General features: G+C 48.6%; 1 protein-coding gene across 10 annotated transcripts in view; it reads right to left on the reverse strand.

The window, feature by feature from the left end:
* fbrsl1 (fibrosin-like 1) overlaps positions 1 to 21,358 on the reverse strand; it is a 290,461-nt gene that overhangs the window by 94,570 nt on the left and 174,533 nt on the right. For 8 of the 10 annotated variants that reach the window (XM_086313246.1, XM_086313253.1, XM_086313252.1 and 5 more), the window contains exon 5: positions 12,782 to 12,811. The exons of the other annotated variants lie outside the window; for them this stretch is intronic. In XM_086313246.1, the coding sequence (XP_086169372.1) occupies positions 12,782 to 12,811 (30 nt within the window). The remainder of the gene's footprint in view (positions 1 to 12,781; positions 12,812 to 21,358) is intronic. 10 annotated transcript variants of the gene reach the window in all.

The following is a 21,358-nucleotide window of genomic DNA, read 5'->3' on the forward strand; positions in this document are numbered from 1 at the left end:
TGAAACTAAATGGGGTAAAAAGCTTCGGGAGTCTGGTGCATTAATGCTATTCATAGCAAAAACACACCACTGCATTTAACTTTCACAACCAGGGAGAGGGAAAAATCAAGCAATTTATCTTGACCCTAATAGCTGTATCTGAAAGCACCACCGAGCAAAGCGATTTGATCACAGGATCAAATCTATACAGCCTTTTGACCCCTGACCTCCTCAGCAGGCAGCATGGGAAGTCAGCTGATTACCCAGGGTCAGCCTTAGAGCTCTGGATTAGGAAAGTATTGATCTCAGTGAAGATGTAGGGTCCGCGGGGAATAAGATTGAGAGAAAAAGCTCTACCGGGCAGAAATGATATCGACCAGCAGACCTAGACAGGCTCTCACGCAAAACCATATTTGAGCTTGGGACATTGGAATTGGCTGTGCAAACAAGAGAGGACTTCAGCAAAACCTCCTTTCACAGAGGCCCATTGAGAGAGGGCAGAGAGAGAGAGTGATAGTGAAGGGGGATTGAAGAAGACAGGGTTGGAGAAAATGCTCTTTGCATTAGCCAGACACACCGTGGTCTCTGCTTTAGAACTGACACACTCGAGTAAAGAGCCAGTAGAGGCCATGTAAATCAAGCTGAGGTGAGGAAAGATATAGTTCTTGCCCGGGACCACACTAAGCAGACTTTAACATTACCCAGAGTCCACGTAAACAGCACTGAGACCTGGACGCTCTCTGTTTCAATTCTATGAAAGGTATTTGGTGAGGTCAACGAGCAAGAAGGAGATGGGGGGTGGGGTGGGGGGTGGGGTGGGGGGGGGGGGGTGGACAGATTGACGATGATAACCCGCCTCCTTTCACTAAATTAGAGGACTGCCTTGCTCCCCATGCTTTCAGGATAACCCTGAGGGAGGGACAGAGCTGGCTGGGCTGCTGGTGTGATCCTTGGAGTAGTTTGGCAACGGGAAAACAGACAGTAATGGCAGATGTATGAGAGAACAGGGAGCATTTATTCAGCTCAGAGAGAAAAAGGAAACTGCCAGAAATCTGATGGGACAGGGAATACACAACTGTGTTATGAATATAGCTGAAGAAGAAAAATGGGCATACAGGTAAGGGAGAACGAGAGAGAAAAATAAAACACTGATTTATGTTTTTTTAATTTTTTCTACTTATTTCTTTATTTTTTTGTCTTTCATGGGGCCCCTGCAGCTCCTTCTCCTCTCTGCTGACTGCAGCTAGTGCTATCTTGCCTTCAGAAATTAGCGTGCACAGACACACACGCGCAACGCTCGGTACCTCCCAGAGTTCTGACATGGCCCTGGGCCTGTTGCTGCTGAGCTGCAGCGGCAGACACTGGGCATTGGAAATTTAAGTCGGGGCGTAGGAGAAATTAGGCGAGGAGGCAAGGAAATGGGATGTTGACTTGAACTGGCCCTGGGGGCAGCTGAGAGTCTCCCTGTGCAGCTCCGTTGGCTGGCTGACAGTTTGATGGAGCGAGTGGAGGCTTCCCCGCGGCCCGAGCCGCCGTCTCTAACACTGATATAGCTCAGTGAGGAACAGATTGAGCCTCCAGGCATTGCTCTGTACTGCTACCCCCCTTCTCTCTGACTCTTTCTCGCTCTGTACTACTGCTACTAACTCTCTCTCCTTTGCTAATCCTGTGAAGCCAACAGAGACATGAGCACACAATATATGTGCATATACATATGAGCTACTGTGGATGTTCGCATGAAATAAAATACTACACGCATGCAAATACTTATATGCATGCGGACACTTTGATACACAGGCATAACAGCAATCCCCACAGAGAACTTGGCTCTCACTCTCTCCGTCTCCTCTCTACGACAGTAATGTGATGAGCACTACAGATGCTGTTTACTGAGCTCTGGCTGACACACAGGGGGAAGGAGGAGGAGAGGGAGGGTGGGATGGAGGAAGAGGCAGAAGGAGGTAGAGTCAGGGGGCTGGCAGGCCACAGCCATAATGAAAAGAATCTGGCGGCAGCCCACTGTGTGCTGGTCATGAGAAGCATGTGCCGCCGGGGGGCTCTACTGCTAATTTCAGGGGGCAGCCAAGCATTTCACGCTAGACTTGTCATCGGGCCAGAGGGGGCATTCATACTGGGTGACAGCAAATGCAAGAGGGCGGGTAAAGGGTTCGGCGGGAGGGGGGGAGGCCAAAGAGCGAGGGCGAAACCTTCAGCTCCCTTACGTCCCGTCCCCCCCTCTGCAATGATCAAACGTTATAGGCAGGGTACAGAATTACAAATGAGTGTCCTGTGGCAAGAGCTGGAACTAGATTCAACTACTTTCTTTGCTCTGCTCTCTCCTCAGGTAGCCACGAGGGGCACACTTCATCCTCCAACCCCTGCTGTCCAGACAGGATCTGATACCAGTGCTTGCATCTTCCTTGTTAACCTCGCAATAATAATGTGTTACAATATCTCCCACTTGCAGACAGATGTACTGTGTGTGCATTGCCCTTGGGCTTTTGCAGTATGGATAAAATCTGATAATGCAGCCAATTAAAACAGTGTTATTTTTCCACAATGCCTGCTATATTCTGACACGCCCACAGACAATAAAGGACCAAATACTAAAAACTCTGATGGACGACAACTGCGTGACCCTAACCCTGCCATGTCATTGATTTTTTTGCCTCGGTTACTTTCTTTCTTGTTTACAGGACAGGTAGTCTCTTAAAAGCTTAATGATTAACAGGCACATGTTTAATTTGAGATACAGACTGGTCTGAGGATTCAGCGTGCACTTTCTCTCACGAGTCACTCAGATAAAGAAAATCAGACGGGGGAGAACTCGCTGTCAACCCGACCAGTGCATCTAAGATCCTACGAGATCGATGTGAGGGAGGCAGAAAGATGTCGAGTGAGAGCAGGAGCTACCAGCTAAGGAGTTGATACTAACAGCTGGCAGCCTACCCACCTAAAAAGGGATGACTGAGTCTAGTCTGGAGAATCAAGCAAGAAAGCCAGGATGAAAGGAGAAGTGCGAGAGATGGAGTCACTAATAAAAGATGGTTGGGTGATGGTAGATGAGTGGATGCGGGACGGGTTGGGGAGGGGGGATTTTGAAACAAGCTGTCACATGAGAAAGAAAGAAAGGGAAACAGAAAAAAGTAAGACAGAGGAATCTAGACTGGAGGAGGAGAGAGGAAAGAAGGAGGCAGCCACATTGCACACTTCAGGCTGTGAATAATTTAGAGGAGCACTGGGGAGACGAGACGAAGATGAACACAAAACACTGGCAGCGTTTGACCTAGAGCTCCAGCTACATCAGTGCACATCACAGAGCGGAGAGCTCTCTCTTCCTCCCTCCCTCCCTCTTTCTCTTTTCCCCTCTTTTGCTCTTCATCTGCCTCCCTCTGTGTCAGGGAGGAAACAGCTGTACGCTATTCTTGTTTCGCCTCACATTCTATGAAAGTCAACAGAATGGCTGACAACTCAGTTTCATAAGGATCTCTCTCTCTCCCTACATGCTCTGGGCATGTCAGAAGAGTCAGAAGAGCCTTGCATATAAAGGATGGATGTGCATCCAGGCTATACGTAGCTGGATGCATGTCTGTCTGCAGATGCCCCTGGCATACAAAGGAGTAATGATGCTATTACATTTGCACAGATTTGTGGGATAAAAGCTTCAACTGCAGTTTTAGCCACCTCACTGCCCAAATGTTTTGTTGCAATTTTGTAATTTACGTTGTTTTGTGCTTTACATGTGCTAAAACTGTTATTTAGCAGTAATAATTTCTTTCGCAAATCTTTAACTCTCGCCATTTTAAATGGGATGATTTTGGTCTAATATCTTTGTTAATTGGACATTTTTGGGGTTAACAAGTGATCAAATTATAATTTAGAGAACTAGGAGAATGTGATGTCTAAAGTTGGCAGAACGAGAAAGTAAGAATCAGCTGATTAGTTGTGTACTTTCAGCTATGAAAATGTATGAATGCATGAACTGCACTTGGCAGATTTTCGCTATAACAGGAAACTAAATAAAAAGCTGTGAATCTCAAAACTCCAACATGAATTTTCTGTTCATTACTGTTGTTTTAAATACATTTCTAACTGTCATTACATAAACACAATCTATGTCGGGATCAGTGCTGCGAGGAACAAGGACCGGAAACTCATCTTAAGCCAGCAGTAAATAACAGCTTCAAGATTGGAGGTTAAACAGAGATTTCTAACGCCACCTTTGTCGAGGTGCCATACATCACCTCATCTGCTAATGTGTGTGTCTGTGTGTGTCTGTGTGTGTATGATGAAAGGAACACTGGGCATCTGCGGTGGGAGTGGCCGTTGGGCGGACAGAGGGTGATGTGATCAACCCAAAAGGGAGGGGCAATTTATTACTGTAATTAAGGAGCAGTGAGATTAGAGAGGCTGGGTTTGAACATGCATATTTATATATACATATAATACATGTCTTCATTTGAAAAAAAAAAAAAAAGATAACATGAGATGAGCAAAAACAAAAGGTCTAAAGATGGCAACCAAATAAAACATGAACTAAATCGGTTCCCTCTGCTTATTTTCTCCCTCCCTCCCTCCCTCCCTCCCTCCTATGCCCTCTCACTCCCTCTCTCACTGTCTCTTGCTCAGTCTGTGTGTTTGATATTAATGGGACGTCCCTTGTTTGTAAATGTGCCAAGTTGTGTGCACCACTGCAGGCTGTCTATTATAGCAGGCCTCTGGGGCAGCTATTCCATATGGCGTCACATATGGTACTCAGCAGCATCAATTAATGTTGTTATAATACTGATTTTTATGAGCCGGGGTTTAAATCCTTTCCTATTTTTTCCCTAACCCACGCTCCCCTTGTGTTCTCTTCCTAGCATCGCTGTTTCTTTCATTTGTCAAACTGCTTCTCTGCCATACCTCAAACCTTTGACAATCTGACTTCTGAAGACTATCGAGAATACGAAAAGTTTTCTATGCCAAATAAGCTCCTACCAGCTCTGCTGAATGCTGCTTAAAGACCTTGAACACGTCTTTGTTCCTTCTGTGCTGCAGAACTAAACTATTGCCAATGTGTCAGTATCGTCTTTGAAGCTCAGAATTCGATCAGTAATAACACGGAAAACATGAAAGCTACAAAAAAAATTATTAGACAGGAATTACAGTGTGAAAACCAACTTACATTTGCATCTGTAACCAGACAACGCATTTACAGGAAATAATGTAGTTTTGGTCACATTAAACTAGCATCAGGGACTATTAATGTGTTAAATTAGGTCTGTATTTATGCACAAAGCGATAGGCAGATGAATGTAAGAGCAGAATCTGAGGGGCCCTTTTGTTTCCTGGTGCCTTTGGTGGCGGATCTGACAGGAAGGGAACAAGAGCGTAGCAAAAAGCCTCGCTTTAAAAGCTCCCAGCCACACCAGCCTTGTCAGCGACGCCACAATTAGAGGCTAGATCACTGGCGCTTCCCAGCCAGAAACATCTCACTACCACTCCTCAATGGAGCTCTTTCGTTTGAGGAACACACTCAAAGCAGGATTTTAAAACGGTTCGGATGGCTAATCACTCTCAGGATGAAAGGCCCTGGCGTGTTCGTTTGTCTCAGCATGGGGAGCTTCCCTTGCCGTTTCTCTGTCTCTGATTCTGATTGTTTTTGTTCATTTCTTTTGCAGCAGGCAGGCGAGGCAGGCGAGCTGGCAGGCAGCGCTGTTTGAAGGTGCAGTCAGACCCAAGTGCAGGCCTGATGCTTTGTAGTGATATTTCCAGCAGCACAATCTCATTACTTTTTGACGTGGCAGATGCATGCAGGGGCGGATTGTCATTTCACGCTGTCAAAAGTTCCATGAGGAAACGGAGACAGGAATGAAACTTCAATGACCTGCATGCCTTTGGCTCATCAAGACTGAATATATTAAACCAAATAAGACAGATGAAGCCCCATGAACCAGATACTTAAAGATGCTTTGTAAACTTAATGTCCACTCCCAGGAGTCTTGAGGGAATCGCTTTTCCTGATCTATATCTTTGTAATCAGAACTGTTTCAAAGCCTCGCAAAACCTGTTACTGTGCATTTGAGGAAGCCTAATTAAATACTGTGTACAGAACTGCACAAACACTCAGCTACATATGTATATGTGCCGCCTAAGACAAACAGTGCTTTGTGTCTTAAAAGGAAAACTCCTGAGGGCTGCATTCCACACCTCGCAGAAAAGTTTTCACATGGGACAATCTGTCACGGCTCAACGGCACGAGGGAACAGGGATGGACACAGGCGCAGAAACCAACCCGGAAGCGAGGTGACAGAAAACAAATGATTTATTTCCGCCCACAGGGAAAACAAAGGTGAAACACAAGGCGACGCCACCACACTAGTGGCGCGTAGGATTCGTCTGAGAAAATGAGGGCGACCTAGACACCTCTAGGAGACGGCTGAACAGCGGGGACAGCGGGGAGGTAGAAACAGGACTAGGTAGGGGCCGGGGCATTGGTTTCAGATGGAGGGGACAGGTGGAGCGGAAAACCCGGAAGCGGTCGAGGCGTGGGGAGGCAGGCAGGTAGGTGAGCAGTGGGTCGGCAGGCCACGTTGTGTGAGCAGCTGGCGGCCCAGGTCCAGGAGGACGGGAGCGAGGGGAACAAGATCTCCACTCCGGGTGCTATCGATGGGAATAGCAGATACTCAGGCGATGAGTGGTTGAGAGCGCAGGTCTGATATACCGCTGGCACGATTGCTCACAGGTGGTCAGCCAGGGAGGGGCAACCTGACTCCGCCTAAAGGAGGAGGAGCCGCTGTCTGAGACCTGCAGGTGCCCAACCAGACCATGACACCACCCCCCCCTCAAGGGTCGCCTCTCGGCGACCGGCCTCTGTAGAATGCCGAAAGCAAGGCGGGGTCGAGAATCCGGGACCGGGGAACCCAGGACCTCTCCTCTGGCCCGTACCCCTCCCAGTCGACCAGGAACTGCCTGCCCCTTCCCCGGCGGCGTACATCCAGGATGCGGCGGACCGTGAAGGCAGGATGCCCACCGATGAGCCGGGCGGGCGGCGGGGCAGCAGGAGGCGGGCACAACGGACTCACAACAACCGGCTTGACTTGGGAGACGTGGAAGGTCGGGTGGACCCGTAACGAGGAGGGCAACTTCAGCCTGACCGCGGAGCGGCCAACCACCCGCTCCACCTCAAAAGGACCGATGAAGCGTGGGGCCAACTTGCGGGAGTCCGTCCTGAGGGGAATGTCTCTGGCGGAAAGCCACACCTTCTGTCCCCGGGCGTAGGCAGGTGCTGCCTTGCGGCGGCGATCCGCGTAGCGGCGCTGGCGGGCGACGGACAGGCCCAAGGCCCGGCGGGTGCGCGACCACACCCGTCGGCAGCGTTGCAGATGGTGCTGGACGGAGGGGACCTCAAGGTCGGTCTCGCGCTCCGGAAAAAGGGGTGGCTGGTAGCCGAGAGAGGCCTCAAAAGGCGAGAGACCCGTCGCTGACGAGGTGAGGGAGTTGTGTGCGTACTCCGCCCACGGCAATAACGATGACCAGGAAGCCGGGTTGGAGGCAGCGACGCAGCGGAGAGTGGCCTCCAATTCCTGGTTGAGGCGTTCGGTCTGACCATTAGTCTGAGGGTGGTGTCCAGAGCTCAAACATGGCTTCGCTCCCAGGGATGTACAGAACGCCCTCCAGACCTGCGATGTAAATTGCGGTCCCCTGTCTGAGACGACCTCCGAGGGTATCCCGTGCAGCCTAAACACATGGTCGACTAGCAGATTAGCGGTTTCAGTGGATGTGGGGAGTCTCTCGAGGGCGACAAAGTGAGCTGCTTTGGAAAACCTGTCGACCACAGTGAGGATCGCGGTCTTGCCAGAAGAAACAGGTAGACCAGTAACGAAATCCAAAGAAATATGCGACCAGGGGCGCCATGGGATAGAGAGAGGCTGCAGCAACCCAGCCGGGCGTTGCGTGTTAGATTTGCCCCTAGCACAAACACAGCAGGCGGCCACATACTCCTTGACATCTTTATCAATAGACCCCCACCAGAAATACCTTTTAATAAGGGCACTCGTCCGCGCGCCTCCTGGATGGCAGGAGAATCTCCCCTTGTGGACCCAGTCGATCACTTTGGAGCGGGCCGCCTTAGGGACAAAGCGGCGGTCAGGGGGCCCTGTGCCGGGGTCCGGCTCGGTCTCCAGTGCCCGACGGATGTCCTCCTCCACCTCCCACGTGAGGGAACCAACCTTGACGCTCGCAGGGAGGATGGTGGGCACGGCGGACGACTCCCCCGCGGCGTCAAACTGCCGGGAAAGGGCATCCGGTTTCACGTTGCGGGACCCTGGGCGGTAAGAGATTGAAAAGTTAAAGCGACTGAAAAACATGGACCAGCGTGCCTGACGTGAGTTCAGTCTCTTGGCTGCACGAATGTACGTCAAGTTCTTGTGATCTGTCCACACTATGAATGGGTGCTCCGCCCCCTCGAGATAGTGCCGCCACTCCTCCAAGGCCAGCTTCACAGCCAACAGTTCCCTATCCCCCACGTCGTAATTCCGCTCAGCAGGTGATAAACGACGGGAGAAAAAGGCGCACGGATGGAGCTTGGACGCCGTGCCGGAGCGCTGGGATAACACCGCCCCCACCCCGATGTCAGATGCATCCACCTCGAGAATAAACTGTCTCCCGGGGTCGGGGTGAACCAAAACCGGCGCCGAGGTAAACAGTGCCTTTAACTTGGTAAACGCTGCTCCGGCCTCCTGGCTCCAAATAAAAGGGAGCTTCGGTGACGTCAGCCGGGTCAGCGGCGCTGCTACCTGGCTGTAGTTCCTGACGAAGCGCCGGTAGAAGTTTGCGAAGCCCAAGAAGCGCTGCAGATGCCGCCGGGACGCAGGTACGGGCCACTGCACGACTGCCGTAACCTTAGCCGGGTCAGTCTTCACCTGCCCCCCCGCGAGGACGTAGCCCAGGAAGGAGACGGAGGGTGAGTGGAACACGCATTTCTCCGCCTTTACGTACAATTTGTTTTCCAGCAACCGCTGCAGCACGGCTCTGACGTGCGCCCGATGTTCCACCACGTCTTTGGAAAAAATCAGAATATCGTCGAGATAAACGAAGACGAAGCGGTCCAGGAAATCTCGCAGGACGTCGTTCACCAGGTTTTGAAAGACCGCCGGGGCGTTTGTGAGACCGAAGGGCATCACTAAATATTCGAAGTGCCCCAAGTGAGTGTTAAAAGCGGTTTTCCACTCGTCGCCCTCCCTGATTCTGACGAGGTGATATGCATTCCTGAGGTCTAACTTGGTAAAAATGGTGGCACCGTGAAGCGGCTCAAAGGCGGAACTGATCAGCGGCAATGGGTATTTGTTTTTTACTGTTATGTCATTAAGCCTCCTGTAATCAATACAGGGACGGAGCGAGCCGTCCTTCTTACCGACAAAGAAGAATCCGGCCCCGACAGGCGAAGAGGAGGGTCTGATGATGCCGGCCGCCAGGGAGTCCTTTATGTACTTTTCCATGGCTGCCTTCTCAGGATGAGACAGATTGTAAAGGCGGCTCGTGGGTAGGGGGGAGCCCGGTAACAACGTAATGGAACAGTCATATGGCCTGTGCGGGGGCAGTGCTTGGGCTTTGTCCTTGTTAAACACCTCCCTCAAATCGTGGTACACTGACGGTACGACAGAAAGGTCCACGGCAGCACTCGCGTCACGTGCGGGCTCGGCAACGGCTGACGGCGGGGCTGAGACGAGACAATTGGCATGGCAAAACGGGCTCCAACTTATTACATTTTGCCCAGCCCAATCCAGATGTGGGTTATGTAGCTTTAGCCAGGTGAAACCAAGGACGATGGGGATGCTGGAGGAATGGAACGTCAGGAAGGGGAGCCTTTCCCTATGGTTGCCTGAGGCGACTACAGTAACAGGGGCGGTACGGTGAGTGATGTGGGAGAAAACTTGGTTATCCAGTGCTTTAACTGGGAGGCTAGACTCCAACTCGAACAGGGGAATATTCAGTTGCTTGGCTAGTTTCATATCAATGAGACTCTGCTCAGCGCCCGAATCGATTAACGCCCGGGACGTGTGGGTTGCGGAGCCGAGCAAGAGCGTAACCGGCAACAGGAAGCGGGGCTTAGAATCACTATAGGTACCGCCCACCCGTATCCCCGGACTTACCGGCGGGCGTCCCCTTTTCCCTTCTCCGGACAGGCGGCAATGAAATGCTCCGCGGAACCGCAGTAAAAACACGAACGAGCGCGGCGACGTCTCTCTCTCTCTTGCGGAGACAACCGGGATCGCCCGAGCTGCATGGGTTCCGGTTCCGGGTCAGCCCTCTCCCCAGCGACTGGGGCTGATGGCTGAACCGGAAGTGGCGACGGGGGAATGTAAACAGGTGACGCACGCCGCACTGGCCGACGGGTGCTGGAGTTCCTCTCCCGCTCTCGCTCCCGCAGTCTGTTGTCAATGCGAAGCGAGAGCGTGGCTAACTCCTCGAAGGTAACCGGTTCGTCACGGGACGCTAGCTGATCCTTCATGTCCTCGTTAAGCGACTGCGAGTAGACTCCCTGAAGGGCTTTATCGGGCCAGCCGACTGCCGCTGCGGCGGTGCGGAAGTCGATCAAGTAGTCCGCGATGCTACGGCGGCCCTGGCGGAGATTTAACAGCCGGCGAACCGCACTGCCCACCGAGACGGGGTGGGCAAAAGTCCTTTTGAATTCGCCGAGAAAAGCATCGTAGCTACAGGACGGCAACGGGTGTGTGCTCAGGTAAGCCTCGGCCCAATTCAGGGCTCGGTCGCGCAGTTTCCCGATTATATAAGAAACTCGAACCGTGTCCGAAACGAAAGAGCGGGGCGAACGTCCGAACGCCAGCTCGCACTGTAACAGAAAACCGCTACAGGCCCCTGGGTCACCCGCATACGGCTCCGGCTCCGGGGAGGCCGCGTCGCGAAACAGGTGACCCCGCTGGGGCTCGGGATCCGCCGCGGGCTGAGGCAACGGCGCGGTCGGGGCGGGCAGCGCTGAGCTACCGGCGGCGGGTTCCGACTCCGCCGAGGGTTGAAGGGACTGAATGTTGGATTGCATTTTAGCCTGCTCGTCTGTGAGTGTGTGCACTTGAGCCAGTAGGTACTGCAGCGTCTGTTCGTGGCTACCGATAATAGCCCCCTGTTTACTGATCGCTACGCGGGCTGGGTCCGCTGTGTCCATATAACTGGCCTGAGTATACTGTCACGGCTCAACGGCACGAGGGAACAGGGATGGACACAGGCGCAGAAACCAACCCGGAAGCGAGGTGACAGAAAACAAATGATTTATTTCCGCCCACAGGGAAAACAAAGGTGAAACACAAGGCGACGCCACCACACTAGTGGCGCGTAGGATTCGTCTGAGAAAATGAGGGCGACCTAGACACCTCTAGGAGACGGCTGAACAGCGGGGACAGCGGGGAGGTAGAAACAGGACTAGGTAGGGGCCGGGGCATTGGTTTCAGATGGAGGGGACAGGTGGAGCGGAAAACCCGGAAGCGGTCGAGGCGTGGGGAGGCAGGCAGGTAGGTGAGCAGTGGGTCGGCAGGCCACGTTGTGTGAGCAGCTGGCGGCCCAGGTCCAGGAGGACGGGAGCGAGGGGAACAAGATCTCCACTCCGGGTGCTATCGATGGGAATAGCAGATACTCAGGCGATGAGTGGTTGAGAGCGCAGGTCTGATATACCGCTGGCACGATTGCTCACAGGTGGTCAGCCAGGGAGGGGCAACCTGACTCCGCCTAAAGGAGGAGGAGCCGCTGTCTGAGACCTGCAGGTGCCCAACCAGACCATGACACAATCACTGGCATCTCCCCTTTAAAAAGAAACGGAGGATGTCCCTTGGAGTTGATTTCACACGGACTTCTTTCAGAACAGAAGGAAAACTCGCGCTGTTCAAGAAGCTGCCAGGCGCTGATTGAAGCGCCTGGTTACCATGCAGACCTCGGCCTGTTGCTGGGGTGACTGTCCCAAAGTGCTTTCCTGGGTAATTTTCGAGGTCACTGGTTTGAGCACGCCTATGTGGTGCAGATGGGCCCACCCACATTCAAGACCCAGCAGGAGCTCTTTCATTAGGCCCAGTGAATGGCCTCATTCATCCCCTTCACCTCAATTGGTCACGCTGCATCTCTCCAGAGGGCCCAGGACAAACTTTTCTCTCATTCCACTTGCTGATCTTCCACGCACCACCCACCTTAGTCATGCTTCACTTTTGTTCAGGAGCATGTGGTGGCAGGCCTCATCTTTGGCCTCAAACTACCTTAGATGGAGTGAAGGTGGTATATAACTGACATTACTAAGTTTATCCTACTGAATGGCTCAGAAAAGCCCAGACGGATGCTACCGATAGAGATTACTGTGGATCAGAGACATTTTTAAGGTGCAGGTCTTTGTACAGATCTTCATGACTTATCCCGGAACCATGTTCCTTTAATTTAATTCTTTCTCAGTGCTGAAACAAATGCTGCAGCAGGCTCAATTTATCTCTAACTTGCTGCCCTTTCCACTGAATGCAGCTGCAGTGCTTCGCCATAGTAGAGGGTCCTCTATGCCCTGTCTCTTTTTGACCATCAAGTGAGTCTCAGGTCTAGCCTAGCGAGAAGTGACTAATTGTCTTGAGTTGTTAGTGTGCCTGGAATGAGATACACTTCACTTGGTGACAGGATGCACAATAATTTGGTTTCTCCCTTCCTCCCCTCCCTCTCTTTCTCCTTCTTGCAGCAGATTTAGCCCCCCCTGCTTCTCAAGCTACTGAGCTGTAAAATTGAATGGACAGCAGGCAGTATACAGAATGAGACCTGGCATCATGGACGCACTAACCTTGAGGAGGGCCACTGCTGCATGCTGCACCTAAAGAGATGGAGACAGAGCGTCAGCCATGTTGGACTGAGAAAGGTTAAAATGAGGCGGGAGGAAAGGCCAAATGCAGAGAGAAAGGTGGACCTGTGCTAAAGCAACAACACAACAGCTTAGCAAAGCAGGTCTTCATCGGCATGAGGATGGATATACACTCAGAAAGACACCAGTGACTCAACCACAGAAAGACACACATTTTATGAAAACAGTTCATCTTCAAAAGCGCGTTCCCCAGCAGTTTTAACAAAAACTCGTCCTGGTAATGAAATCAACTTGTAGCTACTCTTGGAACAAATCTGAGCAATCAATTAATATGAATCACAAATTCACTGGCTGTGGCTTAGATGTGAACAAATGGATCCCCAGTCCCTTACAGATGATATTAGTGCTCTGAGCTGCTCTCTCCACGAGAGATTAAGCAGGTTTGTACTCTCCCTGGCGGGCAGCACTCCCCCCTCCAGGGTGCTGCACTATCATTTGCAGGAAAATTACTTCAGTAATGAAGAATCCAGGCCCATAAATCCTCATGGCCTCACCTTCCTTCGCCGCCCAAGTCTTGCTGAACAGCTAGTAAAAATTCCCTTTAAAAAATTCATAGTGCAATTTTGCTCAAATCCCTCCCAGCAAGCACAATTATGGAACTTTCATCTCAATTGATTTATGTCCTGGGCGAAGGGGGGGGGTAGAACTCGGTGTAGGCTGGGGAAGAGGGTCTGGTTAGAGGGTGGGAAGTGGTAAATCACTGTTTTTAAAAGGGAAGGTGTACGGCCTTTTGTCAATTTCAGTGCATGCGTGCTGTGCAGGTGACAGAGAAGCGTATGAATAAGGGGAGGAGGAAGAGGGAAGAGAACATCTGACGGGTCTGAACGCAGAAGTGAAATGGCAAAAAGGAGGGGGCTGCGGCTGGGAGTGGGGGCGGTTAGTGAGATGGGGGCGAAAGGAGCGGTATTCCACTTGATTAATAACACTAATCAAATTATACAGTGTTCCACTGTGCCCTGAAATCTGGGGCCATAATGTCCTCTAATGGTGAGGTTCATGGAGCTAAACTTCAGAGGGAAAACACAGCGCTGACTGCTGCATGCCTTAATGAAGGCAGTAAAACATCCATTTCCAGAAGCCATGAAATGAAAGGCAAGATTGTAGATGTGCACCCAGTGGCTCCCCCACTGCAAAAAAAGAGAAGGCTGTTAACACAAAAGACGGTGCTGGGGCGAGTGAGACAGACAGACAGACAGACAGCAAGAAAGAAGGAGAGCTGCAAGGCCTTAAAAAGAGAAATGACAAGATAATCATATAAATGAAGACATTTAAAGGGCAAGAGCACCAAGAGTAAGCGGGTATATATAAAGTAAAGGGATGATGAAGTGAGGATAAAAAGACAGATTGGTAGATACTCTTTGTGCGTTCTCTTCTGGCATGAAGACAATCATCTGGGTCTGCTGATTATGGATGAGCCAGGCTGCTTTACTATGTCTGTTATACTTAGTGCTGCTGACAGCGACCACTATTCATCACTATTTAGTTGCTGATGCACCTAACCACAGCATCCTCCCTCTCATCTATCTCACTACTACTCCATTAGAGAATCCCTCCGTCCACCCAGGCATGTATTGTGTTGATCCACCTATCCATCTGAATGTCCAGTCGTCCATCCATCCATGGGTACATTTGTCTACTCATTCAACCTGCCATTCATCTGTATGTCCATTCATGCTTTCTTTCATTCATTCATCCCTCCACCCATTATCCATCCATCCATCTATCCATTCATCTTCTTCGTCATTTGTCTGCTGACGATCCAGTCATCTGTCAATCCATCCAGTCTGGGTCAATAGAACGAGCTCAGCGTCAGTTAGTTGCTCCAGACAAAAGTCGACTTCTCATTTCTTGGCATTATGCAGCACTAAGCCAGCAGATCTCCGCTGGCAGTTCCACACTTGTATATCTGACATTAATATCTAAGCAACATGCAGAAATCATTAGGCACTGTGTGGGTGTGAAGTCCAGCAGAAAATTCCTGCTGCATTATAACAAAGTGAAACTCAAACACACTTAGATTTATACAAAAGCATTATGTTTTGCATTTAATCTACTAAATTGCGCATGCTACCAACAATCAAATCAGGCTTTGCATCTTGAGTAAAGTAAACACTGCTCGTTGTCCTTGGGGCAAAAAAATCATCTGGAGAGCAAGGGGGGGAAAAAACAACAAAGATGAGAAAACACAGATTGCTATTGTTATTATTATCATAATTACAGCTGTGCTTATCATGCGAGCAGCCTCAATCAGGATGAAATACAGTTTCATTTGATGAAGCTTCCTGTTTTGACTGGCTTGAGTTTGGGAGCCACACACTTGGCTGGCGTGCCAAAAACTCAATCAGGCGCAATTACATAGCCATCAGATAGAAATGTAATTGATTTGAAGGCTGACATGAGATATAACTACATTACAGTGGAGGCACAGCGGGGAGGATCCTTGGGGACAGGGCCTACGGGGAGCTCATTACCACCAAGCTTTGAATTATTGAGTGCTAAGGCAGTGACATTGAGGAATAGAGGCGGGCGATTGGCTGTAACAGCTCGACAAGTGTTTATCTCAACTTAGAGCAACCTAAGTTGTCAGTCCATGTAAGAATATTGCAAAGGAAGAAGTTGCAATGGTTTGGAGTTAATGAGAGCATATCACGTGACGTCTGCTATTTCCATTCTGAGTATTTGTAACGAGTACAAGAAAAGGCACAAATACACTGTAAAGTCATGTTTGGGCGTCACTTCTATACTAGTAACATGTGTTGGGTCACATATTTGGTGCTTTATGCACTTTTTATTTTGTGGAAACACTGCATATCATTTTCAATGTTGGCTTAGGATGTTACCTTTTAAAATTTACATTCACTTATGCTACAGCAGATTTTTCTCATTTGGTTTCTGTTTCTGTTAATGTGGTTGTTTGTGAGCTTGCTATGTTCAGTTCCCCATTCGCCCTGCAGGTGGTATTTATCCTTCAAGCTCAGGTCCTCTGTCAGAGGCCTGGGAGTGCAGTATCTTTGCTGGTCCTGGAACTGCACCTCTGGACAGAGATGTAGGATATAATTCCTGGATCTGCTGGAGCCACTCGCCCAGTTTGGGGGTCACCCGCCCGAATGCTCCGATTACCACTGGGACCACTGTTGCCTTCACCCTCCTGTTCCTTCTTCCTGATCACTCTGTATAGCTGCATCTATCACTACTTTTCCTCTGCTTGTCCACCACTACTATGTTCGGTTATTTAGCCATTACCAGTTTGTCTGTCTGTATCTAGAAGAGCTACAGGATTACAGCTTGACTATATGATGATGATAAAAATCCAGGTATATCTTACACACGCGCACACACCTGTATTTTTATTATTTCATCAGAAACCATTTAACCTGCCTTTCTCTTAATGTCACAGACACAAAGAGCTTAAATTAGGTGGAAATTTCTCTTGAGTCAGAAGGGTTGAAGTGGCCCATCTGCCTGACCCTTACCACTAGCCTACGGGTCGTTTCCCATAAGCGCTGAGCGATGAGTGCTGAGAGGATAAAGATATAAGTCACTGTGGAGGGACTCCTTCATCCCCAGGAAGTGGTGACTGCCTACCTCTGGGAGAGTTATGCCCTCTAGGCTACTACCACTGATCTTCCTGTGTCTATCTTATTCTTTCTATCACTCCTCTCTCTCTTCTCACACAGCTCTCCTGTGAGCTTTCTCACAAAAATGAGAACTCAATTAATTCAGGCGAAATGAGGACGAGGGAGGAGGAGGTAGAGGCCTGGGTAGCCCAGAGCGACATTGAATAAGAGAGAGGAAAGCCTAACAGAGCCGTTTGCCGATCTGCGGCCTGGAAACAGCAAACTGAGCATGGGGTGACTGTGCATGTGCGTTAAGTCTTCAGCTGAGTTAATCCTGCGTGCACTTTAAATATGGCTGATGAGCAAATGCTCCTCATTGCTGAGGGAGATGTTGGGTAAATAGACAAGTCACAGGAAGCCAGAGACTGGAAAAAGAGCGCAAACTGAAAGAGCCGAGGACAGAGGCGACATGATTAAAAGCCTGCTGACATTCGGTGCCCAACAAGTTGTCTGTTGTATGAATGTGATGTTAACTTTAATAACGTTGGTAGCAAACACTGTAAACGTGCAGTTCTAAATAGTTGCACTAGATGTTTCAGAAACCTCCAGTCTGTGAAGACTAGGTGAATGGGCTGCATCTATGTCACGTAATGAAGATGTCATGTGACCTATGACCTTGGGATCGAGAGCCTACTGTCAGTGTCACAGATGCAAAGTGCAGCCTTAAAGACATCAATCTTGCATGAGCTTGGTCAACCTGCTTAATGTTACATTAGGGTGCCACGAGCAACCACACAGCTCAGATAATTTTCTCGTAGCCTTGCAGAAAAACTGGCAGAAAACCAGCTCTTAGCCTGGGCTAAGGTTTGAGGTCCCCAGTGGATACACATAAGAACAGGACACACATAGACACACAGACTGGAACTATATAGAGTTATAAAATACACAATATGAGGAGACAGTACACTACATATGCTAAAAAATAAACCAACACTTGAGTCGCTTTTCTTTTAGTCTAGACTCTTACTTGAAGCACACAACAAAAAACAAAAAGCAAAACAAATAAAAAACAAATGACCCATTTTTACAAAAGTTATGTTCAGTGCAACAGCGTCATAAAAGTAACCGCTTCCCTGTGACAGAGTGTAAATCTCACAGTATTCAGGGATACTTTTATGTTCCATTTTGACTGCAGTACATATATTACAACATTTTATCAGTCCCAGCTCCAGGACAAGGCTAGTAAAACGCGCGAGTCAGACAGTTCCAAATTTTCATATGATAAATACCTTACTAGCGAGAAGCCAGGATGGGCTGTGGCATTTGGTGTTTCCAAGAAAATCAGTATGCCACTAGTACTCAGAGTGATTGAACAGGCTGTAAACAGAAGCAGCAGACTTGCTCGACGCTTTCTGGGAGCTACTAATATAGCACTACTTCCAGGAGCTGAACTGTAGGATAGAGGAGGGGTTTTGAAGTTCATGAACTGAGCAGGGAGTGCGAGAGCTCTTAAAATTACCATGTCCCTGTGCACGACCCACTGTCTGCATTTAAGTTCAGAGTAAAAGCACAAGACTGCTGAGCAAAGTACGTCAAGTAAGTCATAAGACACCCTTGGTCAATGGCTGATAGTGTTCCTCGCATTAGCCCAAATTAAAATTAGATCTATCTTTAACAATCTAATAAAAAAATGCCATATGATGATACTTTGCCTCATTTATACTTTCCATCTTCTTCTCCCCCCATACCCTCGAGGAGAATTCATTCTCATTTGTTCATGGTGATTGTGAAAGGACTTTCTTTCTTTTCTTTTTACTCAAGTGGCATGTCAGTATTGTTGCTGTGTGAAAAATTAATCACAGTCAGAGATAATTTTTTCCAGATCTATGTCCAATCAAGACATTTAAGACTTCAGCTGGTCTCGTTGATATTATAGGTCAAATTAGAGCCAATAGAAGCATTAAGTACACAATTTAGGACTTTAGCTGAAGGGATGTGTTTGTGTCTTTACCAACATCAGCTGACGTTGATACTTTATTGAGCCTAAGGTTATTACACTAATAGCTGCACTAATATAAAAAGAAGGTCGGGTTCTTCCATGGCCTGAGTTTAAAGCTTGTTTCTAATGAAGAGACGTATGGAGCATTTTAGCACTAGGCAAACAACTCAACATGTTTATTATTTCGCCAAAAATATATCCTGTTTCTTCCCAAGCTCTCGCAGCAAGGTGAACACAGTTCAGATGCATTTTAAAATCTTTAAAATGTCATCTGTTTGATGACTAATTAATTTTAAATTTAAGACGGCGTTTTCACAGAAATGTAACAGGAAGGAGGCCGAGCAGGCAGTGAGAGTTTAAGCTCTGCAGCTATAGCAGTTTCGTTGGTGGTGAGCCGTTGTGAAAATTTGAGAAAAACCACAACCTATGTGCCTATTGTGCAAACATGTGAAACCACAAGGGTGCCATGAGTTGCTAAAAGAGCAGCTTATCTATATATGGGGTTAAGCCACAGCTCCACACAAACTGAAAGTTAGTTCTGTGAAATACACGTTTAGTTTTCAAGCCTCGGACAGCAGAAAAAAACTTGATCTGTGAGGAGAAACATGAAAAAAAGCCAGACTGGTAACTACACAGCAGCAGGTTACTAAACGATCTATTAAAGACTTTCCTAAAAGTCAAAAATAAAGGGTACCGTTTGGAATTAAGTTGCTTAACCCTCAAAAAGAGTCACAAAGACTTTGTGGAGAAGCTCTGATGCTGCTATGGAGGCACTTGATGTCATAACAACCTGAAGAGATACTTCCTCTCGAAAAAACGAAGCGGCATAACAGACGAGTACGCCGTGTGTCTGACAATGAAGCTTTTAGCCCTATTCTGTGAACGCACCGCTCCATCCCCAGACACATGCACTACTTCTCCTCTGACCTGAACACGAAACCTGGACAAGAAACACTACGCAACAATTTGGTTTTGTTTGTCCCCCTGGGGCCTTCCTGGCTCTCGGAAATCTTACCCTGGCATTCGCCATAATCCCCGGAGAATGAAACCAAGGCCCAGCAGCACAGACAAAGCACCAGGTGATTGTATATCTGTGACAGACCACCGTAGTAGCCTCTAAAAGTGGCCCCCGTGACACCAATAATTTGACGTCCCTTCTCCTGTTCCACGCTTGGCCTCAAGGGGTTACCCCGTATCGACTTACATCTAGCCAGCTACCTTTGAATAACAAGAGCTGCATCAGCTTTAACTGACTCAATTGAGAAGAACTGCACACAGTTAATCTGGCTTTTGGCTGGTGCTGGCAGAGTAGATGACATTGGTGTCTGGAGCTGGAGAGTATCAGTTGACCTAGACTAATTATTCATAAGGCCTTGTGATGGCTGCCGCAGTCAGTTCAGACAGGAGCGGCTGAAAGGAAAGCATATACCAATCTGTCTAAGACAGAGCTCAAACAGCTGGGGACCTACAAGAAGCTATGAATGAAAATCTGAAACCTAGAAAGCAAAACGATGTCATTAAGAGCAGTCAGCACTCTCTGAGTGATCTTGTGTAGCAGCCGTACAAGATTGTATATGATGAAGTGAAGAATATGACTTAGCAGGGTCACTCATGCATGGCTAATAGGAGAATGATGAATTGCCTTAAATAATAGCACACTCCATATCCTCACAACCAAGAGCAGACATCGCCTTGAAATTTGTAATAACAGTAATTGTGATTTCAACCAATAGTCCTCCAATACAGTAATAAATACACGCTGTGTTGCCCGTGACGAGTCTACTAAAAAAGCATCTGCTGGCAAAGCCTGAATTTCACTCTTGCACAGAAGGCATTTAAAATGTCCAGATGTCGGTGAAAATTTTCTGGAAACACTAAATCTTTGACTGAAGCATAAACTTAATGATTAGAAAGCTCGCAAGGAAAGGAAAGCGAACGCGGTTCAGCTTCGAGCTCAGGCGAGCTGCTTTCTCACCTCTATTTACAATCAAAAATGAACCGCAGCAATGTGTACCCACAAGCACACATACAAAAGGGGCACTTATGTGCAAGCACAATAGCGTGGCAATTAGCGGCTAGAGAGGAGAAATGCTGGATCGGTTACAGTTGTTGAATGTTAATTACAGCATTTTACGGCATTGAGGAGATAACGAGTTAGCGCCTGGTGACAGCAGCGACATGTCCTTTAACGAGAGCCGTGGAAATTTATGAAACTTGAGATCAGGGACAATGAGGCGTTACTGGCTTGTCAGGCGCTCTTCTGCTCACCCTCCCTTTGTCCTAATGAAGGCAGACATTTGTTTCTTCCTCTTCTCTGCTTGCCCCTGCACCGTTAGCCTGAAATGATTATTGCTCATCTAGGAAAGGTAAAAATCAGCTGCTTGGGATTCTGTCCTTGTCAACTCTCCTCGCACAGCACCGCTGCTATTGTCTAATCAGTTTCTGTTATAGTCGTAAGGTTGGAGAAAAACAACCACAAAACGTGTGGACACGTGGCCAAAGATAAACATGGGGTCATATTAGAGATAATTCCTTCTCTGGCGCAGGAAACGTAGCTGCTAGTCAGACAATTGTGAGTGACCATTCATTCCAGTCTTTTTAAATAGCCGGGGATCAAGAGCTTGGTAAAATCCGTGAGGTTAATGTGGTCATGTTGTGAAGCCTGGTTTGGAATTTAGGTTAATGGAATCATTGATAGGGCTCAGCTCTAATGCCTGCGATGCTTAAGAGGATCCATACTTTATGATTTAGACAAATCCTGGGACATTCTTCAAAGTTTCCCCTGCTGACCTTGGCAAAACAGACAGAGGCACACACGGGAGTGTGAGGATTTCTTTGGGACTTTACAGCCGCTGCTAAGTAGAATCCCCCAGGCTTTATCAGTGCCTGAATGGAATATTACATCAGTTACACTGGGGCAAACATGGGCCCCAGAGGAAATAT

The sequence above is a fragment of the Aulonocara sp. 'chitande type north' Nkhata Bay genome, linkage group LG12 (assembly GCF_057382095.1).
Source record: "Aulonocara sp. 'chitande type north' Nkhata Bay isolate Kocher_YH1m ecotype deep benthic linkage group LG12, A_spYH_male_GT1.1, whole genome shotgun sequence".
In the NCBI taxonomy this organism is placed as follows: domain Eukaryota; kingdom Metazoa; phylum Chordata; class Actinopteri; order Cichliformes; family Cichlidae; genus Aulonocara; species Aulonocara sp. 'chitande type north' Nkhata Bay.